Here is an 18,414-nt window from a genome sequence, read left to right as displayed (position 1 = left end):
GCCAGAACTGTCACCAAATTGCTTTTGAATATGTTTTTTATATAAACAAATACCATACACTTGAACCTGCAATATAGAAACACAATGATTTTTAAAAATTATTTCCCAAAGATTCTGTGTTAGCCAGGCTTGTCTTCTGCGACTGATTTGCACTAGCAGTACAGAGATTTTGATAGGTGTAGCATGAGACTCAAAGCTGACCAACGAAGCCCTACCTCCTCCAAATATAGATATGGTCTAGAAAAAAGCAGTACAACCTTTGTAGCTCAAAGACAGGCAACATACATAATCTAACCATTAAAAAACATAAGCAAAAACATTTTCTTGCAGTACTTTGTGGTAGAGAGGAAACTTTATTGTACAACTCTGAATTCTACTGGTGGTTATTTAGATGACCATTACTGAGCACAACCTACTGCCAAGTTCCCCAGTGTAAGAGCCGCTGAACTGAATGGGAGCTGCACAGAAATAATAGATTGTGCCAACTGTGGCGTTCGATCCCACATTCTCTGTTCACCCACTTTATCCCTAGGGCATGTGCTAGGCTAAATATACACTGGGTAGCAAATTTTAAAACCACAGAAGGATGAACAAAGTGTTCCTTTCTGCTTGGTTCATGACATTTCAATTTTGATTTGGTATGGTGTTTGGATGATATCCCATTTTCTCTGAAAGTGCATGTAATATCAGAACAATGGGCTGCCCTCTGGAGTAGAAGTTGGAGTGTACAGGCACACAGTACTTTGAAAAAGCAAGGTGCCTTTTCCCTATGGGACACCTTGACAGCTACAGGTTTTAATCCAGCTATACAGACCGTGCTATGCACACTGGTGCTGAAAACAGTCTGGAGGGGGGTCTGCACTGTGTACGGATGTATACTGAAGAGAGACAGCACAGACCAACAAAACAGAATAAACTGATTTGAAAGGAAAGGTAACTGGGAAGATGTAAAAAAATTTAAATCATACATTCTTATTGGCTCTGTAGATGTATTTGGTAGGAACACAAGTAATCCAATTTGAACTGGGTAGGTGAATGGTATCTCCCACTTTTAGGGCCAGTTTCACAGTCCAGGCAAAGACTGCAATCACACTCACCATACAACAGGGATTCAAGGCATTATAAGAGCCCATTGTCCTGACATTGCTCAGGTATGAACTCCACCGATTCTGTATCCAAGATTGGCAATCCAAGCACAAAACCCATTCTAACAAGCAAATAACCTTGGTGGGTTGGGGCAAAGATCCTTCCTCACGGAAGAACGCCCTGGGTGCTCTTTGCATCCCAAGTCTTTCAGTGAATCTGACTGTCTTTGATTCAGTTTCTGAAATAATTAAAGGGAAATAGCTGCTTATGACGGCATGTCCACCCATCATCTTTTCCTACACAGAAGGAAGGGAAAAACACTCTCTGAGCCTTTGACATGATCCCCCTACTGTTGGCTGCTGTACTCACAGGGAAAGTTGGTGCTTATGAGGCACTGCCCTCCTGGTGTGCCCTTGGCCTTAGGTAAGTCACTGGTGCCAACAATTACCTGTACTACTTGATGTGGCTTAGACGTTTCAGAAGGTGGCAACAGTCACCCTTAATCAAAGTCACCCTTGGAGTTTCAGAATATGCTGCACAGTATATTGCTCGAATCTATACATTCTAGCAGGGGCTGGTTGGCTGGCCTCACCTTTTGCTATTTGCTCCCAAGCCCTACCTCTCAGAGAAGGGAGGAAGGACTGAGGCCTGTTGCTTTGCTGCATCAGTTTGGAATATTTGCTATTGGAGGCATCAAGAAACAACATGCACAAGACTCCTCTCTCTCAGTCATGTACTAAAGGCCCAAAGAAATGAAGAGTTCTTCATTTTAGCAGATTTTTTTTTTAAAGTGCCTCTTCCTCCAACCAGCTACAAAGCACCAGGAACAAGAAGGAATGTTGACAGCAGCCATTACATCAAGTAACAGGGAAGCTGGCATTCGGCAGAGCCTCCTAGATTGCAAAGCAGCACAGGGCACCACATGTCTATGGTTGACCTATCACACCACAACACACTTTAACTAAAGAAGCCAAGGGTTTCCAGCACAACAACCACAATGCAGTAGGTGCAGTGTCTCTTTTTCCTTTAAAAAGACCTGCTGGATGGAGTATCCAACAGTTTGGTTCCTTCTTACTCAGCAGTACACCACTTAAGGTTCCCTCGCAAAGGGAGATGTATTTGGATCCTGGGGCATCATCCCACACAGCCAGAAAAGGGCAACCTCACCTGCACACTAGCAAGGATGGACTGAGTACAAGCGCAAACACATGCACTACTGCACACAGAGGGCATGGCAAGGAGGAATGGCACTCAAAGGGAGAACTGATCACCTTCATGCAACTCTCATCATAAATGGCCCATTCAGCCTTGGCTCACAACCCAAAGCATACCTCACAGTATCTCCTGGCAGCTCTCACACAAGCTAAGTTTCTCTCTTCATGAGCAACACAGGAAAAGGCACTGTGTGCAATGGAACAGGGTAAAGGGTCACTTGGAGGGATAACATAAGAGGCTCACACCTAATCTGGCAGACACATTCCTCTTTGGCCTGGGAAATCAGAAAGCCTTCCCTTCTCTCTCCCTCTTCCCTTTGGCAAATACTGCTATTTGCACAGAGGCAACATACTTTGCTGACAAGAAAGGGCGACTTCCCCAATATGTGTGCAAAGGGGAGGGCCGCACTAGCCCTGAGCCAAGGAGTCTCATGGTCCATTGGCGCTGCCTGGCCCTAGAGCGCCGACAGCAAAGCCTCAGCTGTCCCAAGTGGGACAGCAGCAGGCGACATGGTGGCTACTGGGAGAATATGCCTTTGAAACGGATCTTGTCCTCGTCTTCTTTCTGACGTAAGCGGGTCTCCAGGCTACGCAGCTCCCGGGCAACCACAGGGCCCAACGACGGATCCAGCTGCAAGACCTTGGCAAAGTCAGCCTGCGCTTCGGTTGCATTCCAAACAGCAGCATGGGCCTTGGCTCGCTTGAAGTAGGCTTTGACGTTATCTGCGGGGAGAGCCAGCACCTGAGTAATGCAGGCAGGCTCCGTACACTCTGACCAGGCCCACCCAGTGGTCTATTCCACTTTCAACCAGGGCACAATACGAAGCTCCCTCCTCAACCCCAGTTACATGCAAGGACTCTCTTATTTATTTAAAATGACACATATCACACCTATTCCCCTAGGTGGTGCACCAGGGTTCTCCCCTTCTCATTTTATCTTCACAACCCTGTGAGGTTGGATAGGCTAGGACAGGGGTCTGCAACCTTTAAGACAAAAAGAGCCACTTGGACCTGTTTCCAAAGGGAAAAAAACTGGGAGCCGCAAAACTCGTCATTATAAAAATAACTTTTTTGTCACTTTTTTATTATTTCTTTGTTTGACCCCTCAGAATTATTCCTCTTCATAGAAATAAACGTTAAATTAACAAGTTACCATTTTGTGTGTGTGTGTTCTTCACTCCCCTTCAAAACAGTGACCAGCGTACATGCCCCTTACAATGTAGCGGGCAGGCGGGCGGGAAAGTGACGTCGGGACGGTGCATGACTAACGCACGCACCGCCCCCATGCGACGTCACAGCCAGTACAGCGCCCGCCACAGTGGGGAATGTCAGGGCGCACAATGCACCTCCTCCCCTCGCTAGTATCCGCCCTGGAACCACGGCAAAGGTGTAAAAGAGCCACATGCGGCTCCGGAGCCGCGGGTTGCAGACCCCTGGGCTAGGAGACAGTGACTAGCATAGCACAAGGTCACCCAGTGAGCTTCATGTCTGGGAGATTTGCACCCTGGTCTCCCAGGTCCTAGTCCAATACGTTAACCACTATACCACGCTAGCTCTCTAAAACCACAGTAGGTCGCCTCTGCCCCACATGCAGTCTCTCGCAACACAAAGTTAGATTGATCAAATCCCACAACTCCCTATTTTCAGAGCTGCTTCCCAGACCCCACTAGGGCATGATGTGGCCAGCAAAATGCCTTACCTTCATACTTGTTGAGAATAGAGGAGCAGTGATCCAGCACCTCGTAATACTCCTCGTTCAACAGCTTACACTGGCAGTAATTCAGCAGCAAAGGGGTGATTTGTTGGTCCAGCTGGATCCAGTCTGGGGATCCGGGCTGCTCCTGGGGTACAGGACAAGGAAAGGAGTGTGAGGCACAGCTGGAGGATTTCAAAGGTTCCCCTACATATAAGAACAGAGGTGCTATGATGGCTGGGCAGCACAACCAAGGGCCCTGTTGACTGAAAAGGAGTGGCCTCCTGGAAGCTCTGCCATCAGAGCAGACCTTATGGAGTGAAAGACAGGGGAGGAACTGCGCAGGAAGCAGGGCTGCCCTTTATGCGGTGCCAACCCTGCTTATCAATCCACAACTCACATCTGCCTCTGCAGCATGATGCAAGGGAGGTGGGATCCCTGCTACATCCGGAGCTGACACACCCACCCTCTTAACACAAATGTGGAGACAAAAGTGAAGCTGCACTAGGGTGTGAGGAAGACGCGCCTTCAGTCACCTTCATCTGCAGGTTCTTGAGGCAAGCGATGGCATCATAGTACTTGGCAGCTGCCTCCTGCACTTTGCCTTCCTTGTAGAGCTCATTGCCTTCCTGGTGGATCAGGGGCACGGCCTTCACTTTCTCGTCATCTGACATGGCCCAAGGATCTTGCCGGTATGTGCCAGGAACTTCCACCTAAGCAAGGCACAAAGGCAGCAGGCTGGGTTAGATAGCGGGGGCAATCTGAGCACTGTAAGAGCCCATCTGACTGTGTGCCTTCTGCATCCCAGGGCACAGGTAAGAAAAAAACACGTCTTTGATGAGATTTATGAATGGGGGGAAGTGAAATAATAGGAGGGTTCTCAGTAGGCAGCTGCTGCTTCATCCCTGTGTGGTACCTTTAAAAAGCTAGCAAAATCATCTCATGTACTTAGCCAAGAAAATAAAAGCAGACACCAAGACAGATCTGTTGGGAATCAGCTTTCTCCTCCCTTCTTGCACATCCATACACCCACATACAGGAGAAACTCCCAAATACACAAGAGAGCCATCACTCTCCTGATTCTGACTCTCCCAGAGGACCTCACCTTTCCTTCCCCTCACCTTGAGCATCTCAATGGCAAAGATGAGGGGCTGGGGGTTCTGCTGCAGCTCATCGAGGTCTGGGTAACCCAGGGAGTGATGCTCATGCATCTGAGCAATGCCACAGCAATGCCGTTGTCCCTCCAGTGGATCCTTCCCAGCCGCAATGTTCCTCAAGCTCTTTGACACCATTGGGTACAAGACCACATGCTGGAGAGAAAGAAAAGATCAGGCATAGTCCTTCTTGCTAGGAGAGAAGAACCTCTCTCAGGGAATACCATCAGCCCCAAAGATATGAGATAAAATTTTGTGCACGTGCTGAAATGGTGTATTGTCTCTCCAAAAAGAACAAATCTGGCATTCCATCACCTGTGCCAGATCCAAATACTTAGTTGTGAGTTGTGGAAGGAGAATCCTGAAAGCTGCAGCCAAGGAAACTCCAATTCTGCACCAAGAAAGCATAAGGATGTGTTAGGGAAACTACAGATGCCAGGGCTAGGGAAGAGACCTCTCCTTGCCTGGTATGCCTAAGCCACTTCCCACACTAGACCAAGCTAGCTTGCTGCAGAAGTGGGGGTTCTGGGTTCAATTTAAAAACAGGTATATAGAAAGAGGAGTACCTGGATACCAAGATCCAAGTCTGAGGCAAGTACTGTTTAGTGAGAGAACCCCAGCAGATTTAAAATAGCAAAATATACAGCAAAATAAAGTGTGGAAATATAAGTTGTTAGACCTTCATAATACACCCTTCCAAGCTCCTTCCAAAGTTTTCCTCCTCCCCTAACACAGAAAAAGACCACACATTGGGTAAGTTAAAAATGGTTTACTGACTTCGAATGGCTTCATAAAGTTGCACAGGCACTAAAAGTTGGCTAAGTTACAAAGTGGTTAAAGTTTCTAAATGATTGGTCTAGGAACTCAAAAGAGTGTTTGTGAGAGCCATGCTGAGCTTCTCAGGTAGATGTGCGTGGAGGTTAGTACAATAGGATTGATGACCTAAGGGGAAGTGACCTAACTAAGCCTGGCAGGACAGCTTATTCTGTGGCATTAACCCCTTCATGCATTAATTAAGACTTAAGAATGTTGGTTCTATGATAGCTCAGTTGGTAGAGCAGGAGACTCTTAATCTCAAGGTCATGGGTTTGAGCCCCACTTCCTGCATTGCAGGGGATTGGACTAGATGACCCTCGTGGTCCCTTCCAACTCAACAATTCTATGAGGCTGATCATCCCACAAGGATTACCTTTGTGTCACACAAGAACTCAGCCATCTCTCCCTCTCTCATGGTGTGCAGGATAGTCTCCCAAACGGGCAGCTTGAATTTCTTGCCAATGATGAGCTCCATGGGCTTCCCTCGGGTACGGCTGTCATCCAAGACTCGCTGGTCCGGACTGCAAAGCAGTGTGCGGTAGTGGAAGGTCACCTGAAGAGAAGGGGAAGCAGAGTGGTTGGATCAAGGGACTGGCGTGGTATTACACCAACTTCTAATATGATGAATAAAGCTAATAGCCCAGTACATTGCCCTCACTGTATACAAGTGAAAGAGTTAGAGCAATCAAGCTCAGAACAGAGTCTGTAGAAATTTCAGCTTATTAGCTGACCCATTCCATGCACTGTAGGAACTGGACCTTTAACATGGTGGTACCTACCCTATGAAGCTCCATTTCATGGCATCAAGCAGGCACCAACTCTTTCATCTTTTCGGTGCCTATCAAATAACCTTCATTTTCTACAATAAGCTTTTCAAGTGGTGTTCCACCACACCCCCCACACCCCGGTCTGTATCTGTCCTTGACATGTGCACACACACACACATATGGATGTTGCTAAATCACTTTGGGATTTTATATGGGAAGCATTAAATAAATACAAATTTGATTCTCAACATCCATTTAAATAACTGGTCAAATCAACCAGCAAATAGATATAGAAAGTCCTAGCCCAGGGTTTTAAATAAGCCCAGAAAAGTTACCTAGCCTACAAAAATGTTTAGCAGCCAGCTGGGAGCTGGCAAAGAAAGACTGGAGAGTTGTAGTACCAAGCTGGATGCAGAGGATCAAAGCACTCCATTCCCTCCTCTGCTAGCCCATTCACTCACCTACATGCAAGTCCTGGCCACCCATGGCTACGACTTAAACGCAAGCCTGTACCAGCCCACTAACCATACCATACTGCTATGCGGGTGGATTGAGCAGCAGGTCTCACAAGCTACTGGGCCAGAAGAAACTGTTATTCATGAAGCTGTAGGAAATTATACGGCAAATAAAAATAACTTTATAAATGTCTCTGTCCCCCAATTTCTCAGGCAGAGAATAAAGGGGGGGGGGTTACTGCATTAGGAAGTGTAAATGCAGGAAGGGGCTTCAGCATCTTATAAACACAGACCTGCTACTAGCTGAAGGTGGCTTAGGTGACTTTTATCCCAGGAAGCTACTTTATAGCAGATCAGACTATTTGCCCCCTAGTTGAGGGTTGCGTGCTCTGACTAGCAGCAGCTGCTCAACAGGGTCTCGGGAAGAGGAGGCCCTTTCCTCTCCCTTCCTATCTGTTCCTTTTAATTGGAGATGCCTGGTGCAGAACCTGCATACAAAGCACCTGATCTGCTACTCACCTATGGCCCTTCTTAAACGAATAAAGGTTTCTCTCACACATACTACGACTGGGAGAAGCAACACATGTCAAGTGTCTTCACTATCCAATTATGCAGATTAATCTGTAAACTGTTTACTGATAGCACAGATGTGGCTTTATCCTATTTTAATGCACATATTCAGTTTACAAGCACCAAGTCTGTTCTCACTGCAAATATGATCCTGTTTTGAAGGTTGAGGCAGGGTCTCTTGTATCAATTGATGCTTTGGGGAACCGCCGACCTTCTGATCGGCAAGCCCTAGGCTCTGCGGTTTAGACCACAGCGCCACCCGCGTCCCCCAAGCAGTGTATACATTTTATTAAATAAATAAGAGGGCCCCCCCCCACATACTTCCTTCCCCCCCTCGGGATTAACCCGTCACATATTCGAAGTGGACTTGGAAGCACAGCTTGCAAAATGCACATTTATGGGCGGGGTGGGGGAAGAATCCCTCCATCTCGAAAGCAGGCACGAATCAGCCTCGAGTTAGCAAAATTCTGGATGTATAAAGCGTGGGTAACAAACTCAACTCGCAAACCCCGCACCCCACTATCTTCACCGCGCACGCGTATTTTAGCCTCCTCGTGCGTCATCGCCGCTCGCTTGCGCATGCGTGTTCCTCGGCCTCGTTCCGTTATTTGCCTCAGCCCTGAGAAACCGTCCTCTCTCACCTTGGTACCATCTTGGTAATCTGGTTGGGGCCCTCGGCCTTCCTGCACCAACCGCTTCTGGATGCCATCCGCCCGGAGCTGCTCGACCTGGTCCGCCATGATGGCTCCTCGCCCGAGTTTTGCTTCGAGGCAACCTTCGTGCGTCTCCGTAGCCTACGGATGAGCCGCCGAAGCCCCCTTCGGCGGATGCCGGATGTCGTCGGTTATTTCCGTATCCGGCTTCGGACGCGGCTGGCGGCAGCCGAAATCTTTCGGAAGGACTCGGGCTCAGCCTCGGTCGGCTACACTTATTGTAAACAAAGGGGCGGGCGGCGCTGCTGCCTTGCGCGGATCTGGGCTCTCAACTCCTGTCCCAAGTAGCGTCCTGAGCCCAGTCTGCGCCTGCGCGTTTTTCTTTGCGCGCCTGTTGCGTCTCCCTAGTCTGCGGGGGAGCTCCTTGCCTTAGTACAGGAGCTACTGAGTCTGCATATAACGTAGTAGTTACTGCATACTGCTAATCATGTCACCAACATGAAAAGTTTGGAAAGCTCTGCCCTAGTAATTGCACTTCGTATTGCATCTTTACAATGCAATCCTATATGCTCCATTGAGTTCAATGGAAATGACTCCCAGGTACGTGTGCCTAGGCTTTGTCAATTTCCTCATGATAGCTAGATTGCAAATAAAAGGGTGGTGATTAAATTATGAGTGTCTGAGTGATTACAAAAACATGGGAAGTGAGTGAACTAAAGACAAAATGTAATTATGTAAGAATTTTGCATATTTACATTTTACATACTATAGTAGGATTGTGTATAAAATTTATCTTTTTAGTTTTATATATCCACACACGGCTGATATTTTCACTAGATAAATAGATATAGTTCAAATATATTGTTGTGCACTTTTTAAAGTAAATAAGGGTCCTTCTGAGGCCTTGCTAAACATGTGTGACCTGTGGAGAACACCCCCCCCCACCTACATTGCATCATTTGCAGGCTTTGTTCTCATTTTGATTTTGTCCTAGTCCTCGTTTGTGCTAGCTGGCTGCTGGCCACAAATTTCCCATTTCTCCAGCTTCAGTTTTTTTCTGCTTTGTCATTTACATTCTTCTTCACCTTCTTAACTAGGATGTTAGGGATGTGTGTTTTTTAATAATTAACCAATAAATAAATAAAAATACATGTTTGACAGGGACAGGATAACTGTTTCCAAGCTAGGTTGAACCATTTTCCCTGTGGGCTCAGAAAATGTGGGAATGAATCATTTGTCTGCTGCATGAGAACAATCTGGCAGAGGACTCTCCGCCTTCTCGCTTCGCCCCTAACCGCCTCTGATGAATGTGTAATAGACTGACAAGAGGACTCTAGCCCTTTCCATTGTACCTGGCAGGTAAGAGGCCCTGCTGAAGAGAATATTTCCTTTCCCTTTTGCAAGGTCCCGAGAACGGGATCCAGAAACATCCTCATATCATTTTGCAGACAGTAAGTGCCCAATTAAGGAGGAGATGGGAGCACTACAGAGCTCCACACACCACAGTTAGGTATTTTGGTGTTTTTAGTTCAGATCTAAGCTGCCTTTCTAGCACTGACAGCTGCTGCTTCTCCTGCTAGGTTTTAATATGATAAGTTATACTTTTGCTTTTGGATATATTCAACAAGGTTGATTTCTGCATATCTGGGTCTTGCTTCGCCATTAACAAAGAAATCAGATTGTGCCAAGGGTCCACACTGGAGCTAGAATCTTTTATTGACTGGTGTAGGGTTGTCAGACACACAGGACAAGCACCTTGTACCTTTAACAGCTGAGTAAGAGAGAATTGGGACAGATGCCGTTCGTTATGGAGAGATAAGCAGAAGACGCATTGGCTGATGCACACATGCCCCAACCATGTGCAAATAGTAAAGGCCCAGGACCCTAGCTCTAAGGGCATTCCAAGTCCTGTGCTTGGCATTTGGGAAACACTGAACACTGCTGTCAATGCTAGCGCATCTGCAAAAAGGTTATTCCTGCATGAATGTTGTGTGACAGATGCCAGTGTAAATTAACATGAAAGGCAATCGATGAAAGACTTGAATTCTGAAATTTCTCCAGAGTGATCTGGTGATTCCTTCCTCCACTTAATACATTGTGCTCCTTTCTTCTGTTTGAGAGCACTTGGGAGAGTTTAGAAAAATAAGATGCCATTTGATTTACTCTCTATTCCAAAATCCAGGAAAGTTGGATGCAGGGTGCTACCAGCAGAGTGTGTTGCAGAAAGGTGGGTTAATATAGAAGCAGGGGCATAGGAAGGGGGTGCAATCCGCCCCGTGTGTCATCCCTGAGGGGGTGACAAAATGGCACACCGTGGGGGGCATCACTTACTGCGGGGCCTAGCCTGCAGTGCGCCTGAGCCACACGTCTCTCCTGGGAGTGACGCGGTGGCTTGGGAGCCCGCACTGCCTGAAACAGCAGCATGGGGTTTGTGTCTGCCAGGCGGACTCCATGGGCAGCTTGCCAGCCACCCCCCTGGGTAGATTGCTGTGGCGCCCCCGTCCCTCCAGGTGTCAGAGCACCTAGCTGCGCCCCTGCGTTGAAGTAGCCCCAGGTGATTCTCTTAAACAAATGAAGGGGAAGGCCTCAGGAACAAGCTAGCTTGCTAGATGATGTCCCAAGATGACTTAGTCAAAAGTTATTTTGCCTTGGACTTTGAATTCATCAGAAACTCCTGACTCTGTTGAGACAGAACCCTGTTACTGATCAAGCTGTTACTAACCTTGAATGCACTTACTCCAATTTCCAAGTGCCCAGGTGTGAAAGGAGGCACAGCAGTGCCATTTTGTACAGCTCATTGTCTGTGTTCTGTGGCATTTACCCAGTCATATGACCCTAGTAAATCTGAGACTGGCAAACTTCTACATCCCAGCATCATTAAAATGTGTGTTGCTTTTTCTGCCATGGCAGATTTTTGCTGAAAGGGAAGTTTAGATCCTTTCACCCCAAGCACCATTGGTCTTTGTCTTCATTTCTGGAGCATCTGCAGGCCCAGCCTACTCTGAAGATGCTGGTGTTAGTCAACAAGGATGAGCTTCGAGTGCTGAAGAAAGAGCTGAGGAGCTGCTTCCCCGAATCTCTAAAGGTGAGATGGCATCCTCCTCTGCTCTTTGCCAGGCAGATGCAGAACCTCTGCTTGGGCGATGATTCCAACCCAAAGCTTAATGTGAACACCACCAGGAGCCCAGTCTTTGACAGATACCTCTTCAAGAATCTGAGGGAAGGGAGTAGTGGTTTCTTTCTTATCCTTTAGAGCTGGAAATGTCAGGGGATCAAGGAGCTGTACTCTGGGCACAAGGGCTTTCCAGAAAATGGCAGATAAGGTTGGGCTGGCAATGTCATGACTCACTGTTGGCTTCATGCATCAAGTGACCACTGACAAGGTTAATGGCAAGGCTGGCCACAAAACTGACAGGCGACATTTGAAAGAAACCAGGAACACATCTGAATTCTTTTAATGCTCCTGTTTCTGTTACATCAAGATAGCTGAAATGGCCCTGCCGGGCCTCCTCCCTCTTGTCCCATCAGGTCCATGGGGCTGTGCTGAACGTGTGCCAGGGAAACGCTTTCCATCAGGAGATACTGGTAGATTCCTGGCCCAGCTTCCAAGTGGTCATTGCACGGCTCCAGAGAGAGGTATTGCTGAGATGGGACACCTAAGAGAGGGATGTTTGTCTTGGTTCTGTGAGTAGCATCAGCAAAGGGCTTGAATTGTGAGGACGAAGAAAGCACTATCAGTGGGAACAATCATTTTGCATGTTAGCCTTAACCTCAATTTAGTGCCGATAGCTTGGTAACTTGTACTTATGCTCTCATAGTGTAGGGGTGTGGTGCATTGTTGCTGGGGCAGCAACATGTCTGCCCCATTATTTTTAAAGGGGGATGATGCACACTTTTACCCAAGAGAGAGTACAGCCACATACAAAGAGTCATAGTGGGGAAGATAGGATTGGGAGGTGGAGCATTCCTGGTGCAGGAAATTATCTCTTGCCAGGGTGCCAACAACACCACAACAGGTGCCTAACTCCTTTGCACAAGTACTTTCCACAGCACACTCATAAATGAGGTACAAGCTGGGGCATATTTTCCTGGCAATGAAATATTGTCAGCTGAATGCTAGGGAAATGCTGTTCTCTACATCAGATATGCTAGTGGGGGGAGTCATTTGAGCCCCCTAAAACAGAAAAACTGCACATATTTTGCATAGTAACACTTAATTAGTTTAAAACAAGGGTGGCAAACCCCCAACCCAGAGGCCTGATCAGATCAAAGACCTCCCCGATATTGGGAGCAGGAGCAAAAAGAGGGGAGAAATTTTAAAAATGATGAGATTGATCATCTGAGGCTGGATGCAAATTGCACCTCCATCATCTGAAGAGGGGCATTTGTCACTGATCAGATGAGCAATCTGATGTGTGCTTTCTGTGGTTGCCTATGTCTTGCAGAGGGTTTGCTATGATAAAAATCTTATCCACCTGTTTTAAAGCTTTTTATGCCTGCTCCTTAGATGAAGACTCCTAGGTGGGCTAGTGTGTGCAAAGGAATGACCTCATCCCATCTTTCCTGCTTGTATTTGCCTAGAAAGTGCCTTCAGAAAGGAACTATTTTACCCAATCTTGTGCAGTTTTCTATAAGGACCTAGATGCCTATGAGAAATTGGTGAAAGATTCTGATGCCATTGATTGGAAACAAGAATTCTTACTTCAGGGTAAGACACCTCAACACCCAAAGTTCTGTGCATGTGCCAGTGTTACTAATTTAGAATTCTTAAAAAAGGAATATTGTATGCACAAGTTTTAAGAGTGTGTGTGTACTAAACTGTTTCAACATTGGCATATGCATTTAGAGAAGTGTTATTGTCACTTGTTCTGCATCTGTGGAAGAAAATCTTAGTTTTGGTGCTGCTGAAATCCTCTTCACTAGTCAGAGCAAGGCTTCCTTAAGGTGATCACCATTTTACTTTTCCCATAATAGAGTTGTAGTCTATGCTTCTGTGACTTCTGCCCCTCTCCTCTGAGCACCTCAATAATCCCCTCACCATTTTCTACACCCAGGTCTGCAGGATGGTGTGTATCAGACATCTCAAAACCTAGCAGCTGCCAAGCATTTCTCCGCAAAGCTGGTGACTCGGACCCAGGTTTTTGTTCTGCAGAAACCCTTGAATTTGTCTTCTTCCACACCCACGTATGTCACACTCTATGACTCAGGGGTTGCAGGTAGCAAGCAATACAAGGAAGGCAGGAGACATTTGCCAGTGCACTAGTAATTTAGAGCATGGTGCCCACTCACTGGAGGCCTGTAACAGGGGGAAATATGTGCAAGAGGAAATAAACTCAAAGCCAAGAGGTGACTCTTATGCTAGGCAGAGTTATCTTTTCAGAAAGAAAGGACAAGGACCTTGGCAGTTGTAACTGCAGAAAGACTCCTCAATGTTTCTGATTTTTTCCCATAATTCAAATGAGAGATGATCCGTTTCTTACCCAGGTACTCTGCACATGCCCAAGAACACAAGCAAGGTGATTAGGAGGAAGCACAAACAATGGCTGGCTAGTAAGCCAATGTTTGTGTATCTCTGTAAATCATATTTGTAGGCTTTACAAAAGGCAGATACTTAGTAATGTTCATCAGGGCCACCGGATAAGTTCTCTGTAAAATGGGAAGGGGAGGGGAGGACATTCAACTGGGCAGGCAGTACTGTTGATAAATATTACAATAAAGGATTGTGCTTTCATAGGATTAATATTCCTGAAACATTTCATCTGTAGAGTGGGATCAACTTACCAAAAGCATAGCTGTAGTTTATACTACTATGAGTCCACTGGGCTAATAGCATCTACACAAGGTAATGAGCTCCTCTGTACTAAATCTTTGCTGGTACTAAATCAGGCTTCCTCAAACTCGGCCCTCCAGATGCTTTTTGCCTACAACTCCCATGATCCCTAGCTAGCAGGACCAGTGGTCAGGGATGATGGGAATTGTAGTCTCAAACCATCTGGAGGGCCAAGTTTGAGGAAGCCTGTATTAAATATTCAAGATTTAACTCTGTTGCAGCAAGTACAGGAACAAACAACATTAGTGGCATTTAATAAGTCTCATAACAATGCCACTCATCATTCCCTCTTGATTAATTCTGGAAAAATGTAGCCCAAGTAAGGAAGTCAGCATAAAAACTGGGTCCCTCACTAATAACGGTAGGGAATAAATTTAATAAATAATAAACTAGCTAGGGCCTCCCCTTCTCCATGACTAGAGATCAAACAAGCACCACCATGTGCTCGTAGATCTAGGAAACCCACAGAGGGCTCAGTTACACCCTTTGTCATGTTAACCTTCAGGTGGTTGCAGGGCACCCCAGCTCCATCTGCAGACTTCAAGCTTGACACTTGGGTGCTGTAGCTGGCTGGTTCATCGTGCCTTAATTGTTACTTCTGAAGGTAGGCCTTAACCTTTCTTTCATTCTTCAGGTCAGGATCAGAGCTGAAACTCTCATCTCTCAACACCACTCATGCTGCCCTGCTGAATGAGACCTGGAGTGTAGGTGGCAATGAGCAGAGTCTCTGCTATCTGACTCGGCTAATCGACTGCTTCCCTAGTAGTTGCCTTCTGGATGCTGGAGGATGTCCTATCTCTTGGGTCCTGCTGGATCAATTTGGGTGCCTGACCCATGCTTACACCATGCCAGCGCACCGTGGCAAAGGCCACATTCAGCTGGTGATAGCAGCACTAGGCAGGAAGCTACAAAGCCTCAATTACCCAGTCTATGGTGATGTCCTGGAAAACAACACATCAATGCAGAGAGCCCTACAATGCCTTGAAGCCAACTTTACTAGTTGCTTTTTGTCCTATGACCTGCATACACCCATTTCTCTGCTGTGACAGGCTATTCAAAAGCTCTGACAGTAAAAAATAAACCAGTGGTAGCAAAAACAGATGGTTTAAATGAGAAAATTCATATATATATATGTATATGTATATGTATATGTATATATATATATATATATATATATGCTTTCGTAGATTTTCACGGGTACAGGAATGCAGGTTTTGGTGTCCTCGGGTGTCTTCCCGTGTAAAAGTTGGGGTGTCTAGGCGACGTTTCGACGAGGTCTCACTCGTCATCTTCAGGCTGGTGCTTTCGGCTTCTTGTTACTGGAACAGAGCGGGATCTCAATGTTTGAGTTCCTATAAATACTGTAGAGGGGGTGTGGTGTCTAGCCTCCAATGTTCTGGGCAGAGAGGAAGTTCCCAGGCTAGTGTGCCTTTTCTTCTTTTGTTCCTTAATTACTTGAGAGATACCTTGAGTGATTTCTTGAGTGATATCCTGAGTACCACTTAGGTGGGTCATTAGGTGTGGATTAGTTGCTAAAGTCTTTGTGTCTTGACCTCTTGAACTTTGTGAAGAGTTTTCCTGAGAAGATGGCTGTATTGCACTTAGTTGTGCTTTGGCTTGGCTTCGTGTATAGGGGCGAGCTGTGGTTTTGTGGCTTGTGTCAGCCAGATCTGTGTAGGGATTGCAGGGGGGTGCAGCATCCGGAGGTGCCACCATGGATTGGCTACTGGATGGTGTCAGTAATTCATCTGTCTCCACAGATGAATTACTGACACCATCCAGTAGCCAATCCATGGTGGCACCTCCGGATGCTGCACCCCCCTGCAATCCCTACACAGATCTGGCTGACACAAGCCACAAAACCACAGCTCGCCCCTATACACGAAGCCAAGCCAAAGCACAACTAAGTGCAATACAGCCATCTTCTCAGGAAAACTCTTCACAAAGTTCAAGAGGTCAAGACACAAAGACTTTAGCAACTAATCCACACCTAATGACCCACCTAAGTGGTACTCAGGATATCACTCAAGAAATCACTCAAGGTATCTCTCAAGTAATTAAGGAACAAAAGAAGAAAAGGCACACTAGCCTGGGAACTTCCTCTCTGCCCAGAACATTGGAGGCTAGACACCACACCCCCTCTACAGTATTTATAGGAACTCAAACATTGAGATCCCGCTCTGTTCCAGTAACAAGAAGCCGAAAGCACCAGCCTGAAGATGACGAGTGAGACCTCGTCGAAACGTCGCCTAGACACCCCAACTTTTACACGGGAAGACACCCGAGGACACCAAAACCTGCATATATATATATATATATATAAAGTTGTATGAAGTTTCAAGAACTAGGTTCACACTTAATAATCTGGACACAAGCACATTGGCCCTACAGTTGACATCTAAGCTGAATCAATACCTTTCCAGCTAAAACCGATTTGATCCAGACCTCAAACAAATAGCCAGCAGATGAAGGATAGATTTGATTTTCACCGATTCCATCTGTGCTCCTGGAAGAGTTTTATCTGACGGTTGCTGGGCCACCCAGAAGGATACAAACTCCCAGGCTTCAGAACTGTATCATGATGAATCAAAATGACTGAAGGAAGTCTACTGAGAATTTTTGACAGGTTTGAAGCCTCCAGTTGGCTAACCTAATAGTGCTGCTCCCTGTTTATGCCCTGACAAAACATTACTGTAGACCTCTTGTAGAAGCTCAGTAATCGAAATGATAATGTCTGTAAACAGAACCTTAAATGAAGTATTGGGAGAAGCTATGTGCAATCGCTGCAGATAACTGTTAAGGCATGTGCTATATAATATTTTACTTTAACACCAGAAAATTCCAATTAAAGTATATCACATTTGTAAAATGCACACTGTTTGGCCTGAGGACCAGTAGATGATACATAGGGCCAGAGTCAACGAACTGGTCCCCCATCAGAAGCCCACACAGGAGTTCTGCTAACACAATAGGGCTTTCTCCTTGTGCCATGTGTCCCCTGAAATTGGCTCACAGGGTGGGAGGTGTTGAGAGAACCCCAAGAACAGAATGTGGTGGGAGGAGAGGAGAGATTGGTCTGTCTGGCAAGCAGAAAGAGTGACAGAAGAGTGTGAAGCTTAATTCTTCCCATAGTTTCTAGTATTCAACGCAAGAGGGCACTTCCAGCAGTATACCACAAGGGCTACTGTTGGGAGCCCATTTCTCATGCCTGTTCATCATTGCTGAACGACAGCTTCAAATAACAACTCAAACTTTACTGATACCAAGGAATAAAATAGCTACATTTGAGCAAGTACAAAGTACTTTAAAAAACCCCCCACAAACCCACCCAACAACCCTGTAATAATGAATTTAGCTGTTCTAGGAGCCAAGAACAAGAGGTCCTACCTAAGCTTGGGGGAACACACACATTGTCTGGTACAATGTTAATAGTTTACTGGAAAATTGCACAGGTGTGTGTGCGTACCCTTAGTACTTGTGGGCAATTCTCTGCATCATCTTCACTCCCATCCTCTTTATCCATTTAGACAAGATGTTTCTTATTCTAGCTACAAAAACATCTGAAGGGCATAACTCCCATCCATCCCAGCTAGAATGACTAATAATCAGTGATGATGTGAGTTGTAGTCCAAAATATCTGGTGGGTACCATACTGATGAAGGCCAGTTTAGGCTCTTAGAAATGTAAGTATCTTACCTGTACTACTGGCCCCACCAGCATAGTAGATATGCAGCTGCTTTTGCATTTCATGACATTACGTTCACCTATGTTCATCACCCTAATTCATATTCATTATTATCTATTTGGTCACATACTAGTGCAGTTTGATCCATTCATCCTCCAAGAAATGGCGGCCTTGCTCCAATCCACAAACCAACCAGCCCCTAAATGCCATCTAGAGTGAGTGTAAGATGAGAGCCAAGAAGAAAAATATGACTGGAAATGTAACTGCCTTTTATAATTTGCAAAGGAGTGTACAAAATTCCCCCATCTAAAAGCTTATCTTTAGGCAGTAGACAAATATGGCAAACCGCCACCTCCGTCCCTCACAAACCTAGCATTTCTTTTTGGAGATGGTAATGTGACGTGAGTAGCAGCAACCGTGCTTTTTTTGTGAAATCATAGAAGGTCCAAGAGCGAGTAGCACAGATCGTACAGGAATGAGGACGGGGGGCT

At 46.1% G+C, this 18,414-nt stretch overlaps 2 protein-coding genes across 3 annotated transcripts; one reads left to right on the top strand and one right to left on the bottom strand.

The window, feature by feature from the left end:
- Nucleotides 1-18: 18 nt before the first annotated feature.
- On the bottom strand, nt 19-8,764 carry AIP (AHR interacting HSP90 co-chaperone). Of its 2 annotated transcripts, none has more exons than XR_014561375.1 (6): nt 8,397-8,764; nt 6,337-6,516; nt 5,115-5,303; nt 4,530-4,706; nt 3,740-4,141; nt 19-3,264 (listed from the first exon to the last, which is right to left on the bottom strand). XR_014561375.1 is itself a non-coding variant. In XM_083727636.1 (6 exons), exons 1-6 carry the CDS (start codon nt 8,493-8,495, stop codon nt 2,818-2,820), a joined length of 993 nt encoding a protein of 330 aa, XP_083583762.1. In that variant the 5' UTR covers nt 8,496-8,764; the 3' UTR covers nt 19-2,817. The 2 variants fall into 2 exon arrangements, 1 of the variants encoding a protein (XP_083583762.1); XM_083727636.1 differs by having other exon boundaries at nt 19-3,023; nt 4,000-4,141.
- A 2,405-nt stretch (nt 8,765-11,169) lies between these two features.
- Nucleotides 11,170-18,163, top strand: LOC310839175 (glycine N-acyltransferase-like protein 3). Its single transcript, XM_083727630.1, is given in 7 exon segments — nt 11,170-11,338; nt 11,340-11,493; nt 11,937-12,044; nt 12,990-13,116; nt 13,463-13,592; nt 14,873-15,377; nt 16,564-18,163. Coding segments are annotated over 6 exon segments (1,032 nt in total). The 5' UTR covers nt 11,170-11,237; the 3' UTR covers nt 15,285-15,377; nt 16,564-18,163.
- The last annotated feature ends 251 nt before the right edge of the window (nt 18,164-18,414 follow it).

Source organism: Podarcis gaigeae (assembly GCF_964106915.1).
Source record: "Podarcis gaigeae genome assembly, chromosome: 1".
NCBI lineage: Eukaryota > Metazoa > Chordata > Lepidosauria > Squamata > Lacertidae > Podarcis > Podarcis gaigeae.
The sequence above is the reverse complement of the archived record's forward strand: the minus strand, read 5'-3'. Positions and strand labels throughout refer to the sequence as shown.